General features: G+C 45.5%; 1 protein-coding gene across 9 annotated transcripts in view; it reads right to left on the reverse strand.

Moving 5' to 3' along the window:
- The window catches only part of nedd4l (NEDD4 like E3 ubiquitin protein ligase), a 56,695-nt gene that overhangs the window by 29,626 nt on the left and 17,069 nt on the right, over window positions 1-10,000 (reverse strand). Inside the window, exon 1 of one of the 9 annotated variants that reach the window (XM_058414759.1) lies at window positions 3,170-6,825. The exons of 4 other annotated variants lie outside the window; for them this stretch is intronic. In XM_058414759.1, the coding sequence (XP_058270742.1) occupies window positions 3,170-4,255 (1,086 nt within the window). In that variant the 5' untranslated portion in view covers window positions 4,256-6,825. Of the gene's footprint in view, window positions 1-3,169; window positions 6,826-10,000 lie in introns of those variants that run through there. 4 more of the 9 variants (XM_058414753.1, XM_058414750.1, XM_058414754.1 and 1 more) reach the window with 4 other exon arrangements.

Consider the following 10,000-nt stretch of genomic DNA (forward strand, 5'->3'; position numbering starts at 1 on the left):
ACATTTGTGAGGTCAGACACTGATGTTGGATGAGAAGGTCTGGCTCACAGTCTCCACTCTAATTCATCCCAAATGTGTTCTGTGGGGTTGAGGTCAGGACTCTGTGCAGGACAGTCAAGTTCCTCCACACCAAACTCACTCATCCATGTCTTTATGGACCTTGCTTTGGTCACTGGTGTGCAGTCATGTTGGAACAGGAAGGGGTCATCCCCAAACTGTTCCCACAAAGAGCACGAAATTGTCCAAAATGTCTTGGTATGAAGCTGAAGCATTAAGAGTTCCTTTCACTGGAACTAAGGGGCTGAGCCCAACCCCTGAACTCAATGATTTGGAGGGATGTCCCAATACTTTTGGCAAAATAGTGTAGCCTTTGAGCTAAACAGATAGTGATTCCCCCCGGTTACACAGTTGGACATTACGCTCTGAATGAACGTCAGCATAGAAAACGTATGGAAATGAAGATCTGACAAGTCGAGCTGCTCAACGTCAACGCTGGACCTTCAAGCAGGACTTCCTGTTTCTCTCTAATGACCTTCCTCTGGGAGACGTTGTCAGAAAATCTGCGACATTCAGCCCACTTTCCGCACTTTGTTTTTCCAGCCTCGCTTGACATTTAAACCAAAGTCCAGTGTGTTAATGAGAACACAGAGCCTCTGTATGGACCTGAAGAAGGGCCTTCAGTCTCCGCTGAGAGAGAGAGAGAGAGAGAGAGAGAGAGAGAGAGAGTGTATGTGTGTGTGTGTGTGTGTGAGTCACTCAGTGTGGATGTGTGAGATAACACTGAGATCATCCACACAGTTTCCTTCAGTTTCAGCAAAACTCATGCAGATCAGATTGAGGGTGAAGCTTCTGATGAACCTCTCAGAGTGTAAAAACTGATGATCTTCACATAAAAAAAATAAAAATAAAACAGAAATCAGTACATCACATGAGAAAAACTCTTCGACTGCTTTTCTCAAATTCTTATCGCCACGGTAATAACTCCCAAACAGGAAATAAGAAGGAAAGAGTTACGAGGATCATTGAAGCTCTTGGGAATGATGTCTATTAGAAGAAAATCCCCTCACAGACCTACAAGAATAAAGCTCATAACTCCAAACAGGTCTATCTGCATGGGCTTCAAGATCATCCCTGATTTAATTTCTATCCAGATCACGGTTTTCCTCCTGTGAGAAAACCTCTCAGAATGATTAAACATTAAAACACTAATTATAAAGTGGACTATGTTCGGTCCAGACCAGCGATTAGGTCTTTAATACTCCGCTAATGCGTCCTGCTTCAAACCAAAAGGAATAAAATGGTTCACAAACTGCAAACGTTTGAAGTGCAGAGCAGTAAAGTTAGCATGTGCCATCAAGGCTAAATAAAACGTATTTCCAGAGAGCCTAGAAGATGCTAAAATGACACTCCGCTAATATTACAAAATATTCGTTTTACAAATAAAAACAAATGAGGTTATTTTCTGAGGAGCATCTGCATGAGAAAACTGCATCAGGTGGAGAAGGTGCAGTTCTAGCAGAAGCAGAAGTATTTGTAGTATCAGTAATAATACTATCAGTAGTATCTGTGCTAGCACTAGCTATTTTTCACTCCTCGTCCTGTTGCACTCTGTTCCTGCCCTGATCTGTGAGCCTTCAGCTCATTTCCTCCTCAGTATCTTCTTCCCCCTCCGGCATCTGAAAGCGTTCATTCACCAAGGACACATATCCCACATATCTTCCACTGAACTCACAGTCGCATAGTCAATCCGGAGAGCCTCGGCAGAACGTCAGCCAAAATCTGAAAAGTTCCTACAGCTTCGACCACGCGTGTGGGCAGGAGAAGCTCGAGATGATTCCACAGCACCATCCAACCCGCCACTCAGATCCGGTCCAAATCACAGGTCTGTATTAACGAGCTTCTTTTAACATGTCGTTTCTATAGTAACGACTTATTCAACGGGACTCGCGCAGTGGACGGCCACACGAACGGTGTGTGGTCAGTGACAGGGTGGAGTCTTCTGTATTGCTCTGAGGCAGAACAAAAACAAAACTTTGGGGTTGTATCAGTAACTTTCCGTCATGACATGATTCCATCAAGCCTTCACTCTGACCTTCTAACACTTTAAGATAATAAGTGAGAAGACACCTGCAGACCAGTAAACCCCAGCAGAGGAAACCGGATAATTGCGGACACTCAACTCGGGGATTCCCAGATACCTCGCTTCCGAAAGCGTCTTTTTCTCTTCATATAAAAGCAGCAGCCAGGTTGTGACCTCAAACTACTGAAACGTCATTTACAGAGCTCTTAACTCAAACAGAAAAGTTCAGTGAGAGGTGCTCTACTCTGAAATCCCTCACCGTCATTAAAGAAACCGAGCGTCTGGAGTGTTTGAGGTTTTAGCACAACTGTTTTTTTTACGCTCGGACAACAAAATGAAGCATTGTCTAGACTTGGATATATTCCGCAAACATCTTTTAAACCATTCTGGCCCTGATACTTGCAGCTTGTCAAAGGTCTTTATGGTCATTTTAGCTGTAACTGAATCCTAGACCTTAATGACCATAGAGCAGCTGAGGCGTACGGTGACCCAAGTCAAGGGAGAAGGGCTGATCTGAAAACCCAACAACAGCACTTGATGCAGGTCTAAAGATAGAACAGCTTGCTCTTAAAACAAGCAGAAAAAAATCCACCAAGCTGAAGAGTGCTTCTGGGCAGGCAGACATATCTGTCAGCGGCCATTTCAGCTCCTTTACTCCCACCACCCCTTCTCGTACTTTGTACATTTAAAATTTTTTCAAGAAAATGCCGCTGGTGAAGTTTTGAATGCCTGAGGTTTAGAAACCAAAAACCATCCGGTTAAGTTTTTCGCCTGCCTTCCCATATTTCGTACTCTTACTTTCTTCCAAGAAAGTCCTTCCCCTTCCCCATCACACAGCCCCAATCCCCCTACCTCATCTCCTCTGCTTTTCTCATTTACTGTCCACTTATTAACTACTAATACTGTGAATTATTAACATGTCAGGTCCAGACACAAAAAAAGGAAAAAGCGCATCATGTAATAAAATCGGCCGTCTGGTCCGACACTGGGGTTATTGTCAAACTGGTGTCATTCCTACAGAAACCAAATCAATAAACAGGCGGAAAAACAGCATACAAGGTGAAATTCTAGACCCTCGGTGCTAATTACCTTCGGGCAGCTCCAGGTAGGTCCTTGTCCAAAGCTAACATCCTGTGTGGAGTTAGACCGGTGGTTACTTCCTTGGCTGAAATATATTTTGAACTTGGCCTGCCTGGGATCCTGTTCTTTCCTTATTTTAAAGGTGCGGCTTTGAGCTCCGTCCTCATCCGCTTCGCACTCAGAGATGGAGGCATGAAGGTTCGGCATAGATCCGGGTCGTGATGGAACTTGTCTGGGTTGCAGGGGCTGAGAGGTGCTCCTCTCGAGTCGGATTCGAGGGTATCGTTCCGCACGGCCACCTTTACACCCGAGATGGGTCACCTCTCTCTGACCGTTTGTAGTCACGATCCTTCCCCTGTCCTGTTGAAGCTGGAAGACAAATCTTTGAGTGCCAGAATTTCGATCTGTGGTCGGTTGAACGGACCAGCGGCAGGCACCATTTTGCCCATCCTGGCTGTGGGGAACTATCCTGAACTGCTGGGCATCAGATCCGTTGGTGGCACTTTGCTGGATACAAAACCCACCGATGCTGATTCCTGGAGAGCTTTCATTGCCAATTCCCAAAGAAGAGTAACCGTTCGTCAACTTGTAAGGCCTGACGCAAAAAACTCGCCTTTTGGGCTGGGCAGCATCCACTCCAGAATTAGTCTGATCCATAAACGGAGAAGTTGGACATTCTCTTCTGTAGTAAGATGCAGATTGAGAAGATAACCAGCTCTCGGCAGGCTCAGTGTAAGCCGGAGCTGGATCCTGGGGATATCCTGGTGGTGAATCCATAGACTGTACATCTTCCTGGGGTGTAGAGGAGCGCTGGAGGGAGATCTGCATGGAAGAGCTCTTGGTGGTTCTTGGTGGTTCAGCTTGACCCTGGAGCTGTGGGATAAACATTGAGGAGCTTCGTTTCAAAAAAGCATCTGAAACAGGAGAGTCTTCTTCAAGCAATGGGTTCTGTGGACGCATTCGGAAAAGCATGGCTCCCGCGCCGGTGGCATTATCGTGCGTGTTCTGGTCTTCGTCCTCAAACTCAAGTTCCTGAAACTCTGGAGCTGTGTTGCTGCGGTTGGACCCAAAGTAGAGGCGCAGCCGGTGAGACATTCTTGTGTCTCCGTCTGGTTCCAGTCGACTCCGTCTCCTGCCCACCCTTTAAACGTGTCCGATCGTCTCTCTGTGCTCGCTCTCTCTCTCACCCACACACACACTTTTCCCCCTTTCTACTTTCTGCCTTCCCTCGCTTGTTGGGAGAGAGAAAAAGCAGAAGCACATAGTAACAAGAGAACCACTGCCAGAGATCTGCAAAGTTCAGACCACAAACTCCCAATGAGACTGAGAGTGTGTGTGTGTGTGTGTGTGTGTGAGTGTGTGTAAGGAAGAGGGGTGGGATATAGAGTGGGGGAAAAAAATATCAGCCCACTACCATTTGGCAAACTGTTAGAGCTGCACCTCGCTGGTGACAAGCAGCAGAAATAACCAGGAGTGACAAGCAGCATTCCAAGCGTGATTGGATAAGGACGCCTGGCACTCAGGAAAGCCGAGGGGACGGTAGGATGGCCTTGATCACGTGCCTCAAAAATGGCACAGACTTCCTGTCCCTCTTAAACACACCCTACCACCAACCCCAGAGATCCAAACAGCCTTCTGTCAGCTGCCGCTGATCTGTCAGGCCGAAGCCGGCCCCCAGGAGAGAGAGAGAGAGAGATAGAGATCACAGCTGAGACAGGAAACACTCTCCATAAACTCGTAAATCTGCGTCTTCTCTCTTTCTCTCGTCCCAAACACCAAGGACATTTGGAGAAGTGCAGTAAGATCTGGGAGCTAATCAAAGTCTTAAAAAAAACAAAAACAAAGAAAAAAATGTGCTTCCGCTTTAGAAACGTGGTCATTAACACAAAAACAAAAGCACAGACAGCCGCGTCATTCAGCAGATAGCAGGTGGCTTCTGAAACATGATCTTATTTATCCAGATGAGCAGCATACACAACAAACTGGTTTAAAACTTCTCGTAATTTATTCAGACAAAAAAAAAATCTCTACAACTCTCACAAAAAACATCTGCTATGTGAATTTAGATCAGTGTCCTAAATTTAAGTCCACATTGCTGAAAAGGCTAACGGCCGCTAGTTTAGCATGGTAAGCCCAGTGTCCGTGTGTAAATCCTCACACTGCTGCAGTTTCACTTGGATTTAGGAAGCTCTTCATTTTCCACAAACGCACGCGACTGAGAGCCGCAGAAGCTACAAACGCCATTTTCTCAGTCGTATTGTATCATGTACTATGTATAGAGATGTGTATCGTATCATATACACTGCTCTAAAGGCCAAAAGTATGTGGACCCCCGAGCATCACACTCACACTGAATTGCCAGTCTGTTTATTCTCCTGTTACTGTAAGCTCCACTCTTCTGGGAAGAGTTTCCACTACATTCTTGGACAGTGGCCATGGGCACTGGTCCTGTTCATTTACTCAGAGCTCATACATACACTACACAGCAAGGTGTGTAGCATATATCGTACACTACGTATCGAGGTGTGTGTTGTATATCGTACACTACGTATCGAGTATCGTGTATCGTACAATAAGTATCAAAGTGTGTGTCGTATATCGTACACTACATATCAAGGTGTGTGTTGTATATCGTACACTACGTATCGAGTATCGTACAATATGTATCGAAGTGTGTGTCATATCGTACACTACGTATCGAGTACCGTATATCGTACACTACGTATCGAGATGTGTCGTATATCGTACACTACGTATCGAGTACCGTATATCGTACACTACGTATCGAGGTGTGTGTCGTATATCGTACACTACGTATCGAGTACCGTATATCGTACACTACGTATCGAGTACTGTATATCGTACACTACGTATTGAGTACTGTATATCGTACACTACGTAATGAGGTGTGCGTCATATATCGTACACTATGTATCGAGGTGTGTGTCGTATATCGTGCACTACGTATCGAGTACCGTATATCGTACACTAAGTATCGAGGTGTGTGTCGTATATCGTACAATAAGTATCGAGGTGTGTGTCGTATATCGTACAATAAGTATCGAGGTGTGTGTCGTATATCGTACACTACGTATCGAGGTGTGTGTCGTATAAATCGTACACTACGTATCGAGGTGTGTGTCGTATATCGTATACTACGTATCGAGGTGCGTGTTGTATATCGTACACTACGTATCGAGTACCATATATCGTACACTACATATTGAGGTGTGTGTTGTATATCGTACACTACGTATCGAGTATCGTGTATCGTACAATAAGTATCAAAGTGTGTGTCGTATATCGTACACTACATATCAAGGTGTGTGTTGTATATCGTACACTACGTATCGAGTATCGTACAATATGTATCAAAGTGTGTGTCATATATCGTACACTACGTATCGAGTATCGTACAATACGTATCGAAGTCTGTGTCGTATATTGTACACTATGTATCGAGGTGTGTGTCGTATATCGTACACTACGTATCTAGTACCGTATATCGTACAATGCGTATCGAGTACCGTATATCGTACACTACGTATCGAAGTGTGTGTCGTATATCGTACACTACGTATCGAGTACCGTATATCGTACACTACGTATTGAGTACCGTATATTGTACACTACGTATCGAGTACTGTATATTGTACACTATGTAACGAGTACTGTATATCGTACACTACGTAACAAGGTGTGCGTCATATATCGTACACTATGTATCGAGGTGTGTGTCGTATATCGTGCACTACGTATCGAGGTGTGTCGTATATCGTACACTGCGTATCGAGGTGTGTGTCGTATATCGTACACTATGTATCGAGTACCGTATATCGTATACTACGTATCGAGGTGTGTCGTATATCGTACACTACGTATCGAGGTGTGTCGTATATCGTACACTACGTATCGAGTACTGTATATCGTATACTACGTATCGAGGTGTGTGTTGTATATCGTACACTACGTATCGAGTACTGTATATCGTATACTACGTATCGAGGTGTGTCGTATATCATACACTACGTATCGAGGTGTGTGTCGTATATCGTACACTATGTATCGAGTACTGTACATCGTACACTATGTATCGAGGTGTGTGTCGTATATCGTGCACTACGTATCGAGTACCGTATATCGTACAATAAGTATCGAGGTGTGTGTCGTATATCGTACACTACGTATCGAGGTGTGTCGTATATCGTACACTACGTATCGAGGTGTGTCGTATATCATACATTACGTATCGAGGTGTGTCGTATATCGTACACTACGTATCGAGTACCGTATATCATATACTACGTATCGAGGTGTGTCGTATATCGTACACTACGTATCGAGGTGTGTCGTATATCGTACACTACGTATCGAGGTGTGTCGTATATCGTACACTACGTATCGAGGTGTGTCGTATATCGTACACTACGTATCGAGGTGTGTCGTATATCGTACACTACGTATCGAGGTGTGTGTCGTATATCGTACACTACGTATCGAGTACCGTATATCGTATACTACGTATCGAGGTGTGTCGTATATCGTACACTACGTATCGAGTACCGTATATCGTATACTACGTATCAAGGTGTGTATCGTATATCGTACACTACGTATCGAGGTGTGTGTCGTATATCGTACACTATGTATCGAGTACTGTATATCGTATACTACGTATCGAGGTGTGTCGTATATCATACACTACGTATCGAGGTGTGTGTCGTATATCGTACACTACGTATCGAGGTGTGTCGTATATCGTACACTACGTATCGAGGTGTGTGTCGTATATCGTACACTATGTATCGAGTACTGTACATCGTACACAACGTATCGAGGTGCGTGTTGTATATCGTACAATACGTATCGAGTACCATATATCGTACACTACGTATTGAGGTGTGTGTTGTATATCGTACACTATGTATCGAGTATTGTGTATCATACACTATGTATCTAGGTGTGCATCATATATCGTACACTACGTATCGAGGTCTGTGTCATATATCATACACTACGTATCGAGTATCGCATATCGTATACTACGTATCGAGGTGTGTGTTGTATATCGTACACTACGTATCGAGTACCGTATATTGTACACTACGTATCGAGTACCGTATATTGTACACTACGTATCAAGGTGTGTGTCATATCGTACACTGCATATCGAGTATCGTACACTACGTATCGAGGTGCGTGTCGTATGTCCTACACTACGTATCGAGGTGCGTGTCGTATGTCCTACACTACGTATCGAGGTGCGTGTCGTATGTCCTACACTACGTATCGAGGTGCGTGTCGTATGTCCTACACTACGTATCGAGGTGCGTGTCGTATGTCCTACACTACGTATCGAGGTGCGTGTCGTATGTCCTACACTACGTATCGAGGTGCGTGTCGTATGTCCTACACTACGTATCGAGGTGCGTGTCGTATGTCCTACACTACGTATCGAGGTGCGTGTCGTATGTCCTACACTACGTATCGAGGTGCGTGTCGTATGTCCTACACTACGTATCGAGGTGCGTGTCGTATGTCCTACACTACGTATCGAGGTGCGTGTCGTATGTCCTACACTACGTATCGAGGTGCGTGTCGTATGTCCTACACTACGTATCGAGGTGCGTGTCGTATGTCCTACACTACGTATCGAGGTGCGTGTCGTATGTCCTACACTACGTATCGAGGTGCGTGTCGTATGTCCTACACTACGTATCGAGGTGCGTGTCGTATGTCCTACACTACGTATCGAGGTGCGTGTCGTATGTCCTACACTACGTATCGAGGTGCGTGTCGTATGTCCTACACTACGTATCGAGGTGCGTGTCGTATGTCCTACACTACGTATCGAGGTGCGTGTCGTATGTCCTACACTACGTATCGAGGTGCGTGTCGTATGTCCTACACTACGTATCGAGGTGCGTGTCGTATGTCCTACACTACGTATCGAGGTGCGTGTCGTATGTCCTACACTACGTATCGAGGTGCGTGTCGTATGTCCTACACTACGTATCGAGGTGCGTGTCGTATGTCCTACACTACGTATCGAGGTGCGTGTCGTATGTCCTACACTACGTATCGAGGTGCGTGTCGTATGTCCTACACTACGTATCGAGGTGCGTGTCGTATGTCCTACACTACGTATCGAGGTGCGTGTCGTATGTCCTACACTACGTATCGAGGTGCGTGTCGTATGTCCTACACTACGTATCGAGGTGCGTGTCGTATGTCCTACACTACGTATCGAGGTGCGTGTCGTATGTCCTACACTACGTATCGAGGTGCGTGTCGTATGTCCTACACTACGTATCGAGGTGCGTGTCGTATGTCCTACACTACGTATCGAGGTGCGTGTCGTATGTCCTACACTACGTATCGAGGTGCGTGTCGTATGTCCTACACTACGTATCGAGGTGCGTGTCGTATGTCCTACACTACGTATCGAGGTGCGTGTCGTATGTCCTACACTACGTATCGAGGTGCGTGTCGTATGTCCTACACTACGTATCGAGGTGCGTGTCGTATGTCCTACACTACGTATCGAGGTGCGTGTCGTATGTCCTACACTACGTATCGAGGTGCGTGTCGTATGTCCTACACTACGTATCGAGGTGCGTGTCGTATGTCCTACACTACGTATCGAGGTGCGTGTCGTATGTCCTACACTACGTATCGAGGTGCGTGTCGTATGTCCTACACTACGTATCGAGGTGCGTGTCGTATGTCCTACACTACGTATCGAGGTGCGTGTCGTATGTCCTACACTACGTATCGAGGTGCGTGTCGTATGTCCTACACTACGTATCGAGGTGCGTGTCGTATGTCCTACACTACGTA

Source organism: Hemibagrus wyckioides, linkage group LG18, assembly GCF_019097595.1.
Source record: "Hemibagrus wyckioides isolate EC202008001 linkage group LG18, SWU_Hwy_1.0, whole genome shotgun sequence".
NCBI lineage: Eukaryota > Metazoa > Chordata > Actinopteri > Siluriformes > Bagridae > Hemibagrus > Hemibagrus wyckioides.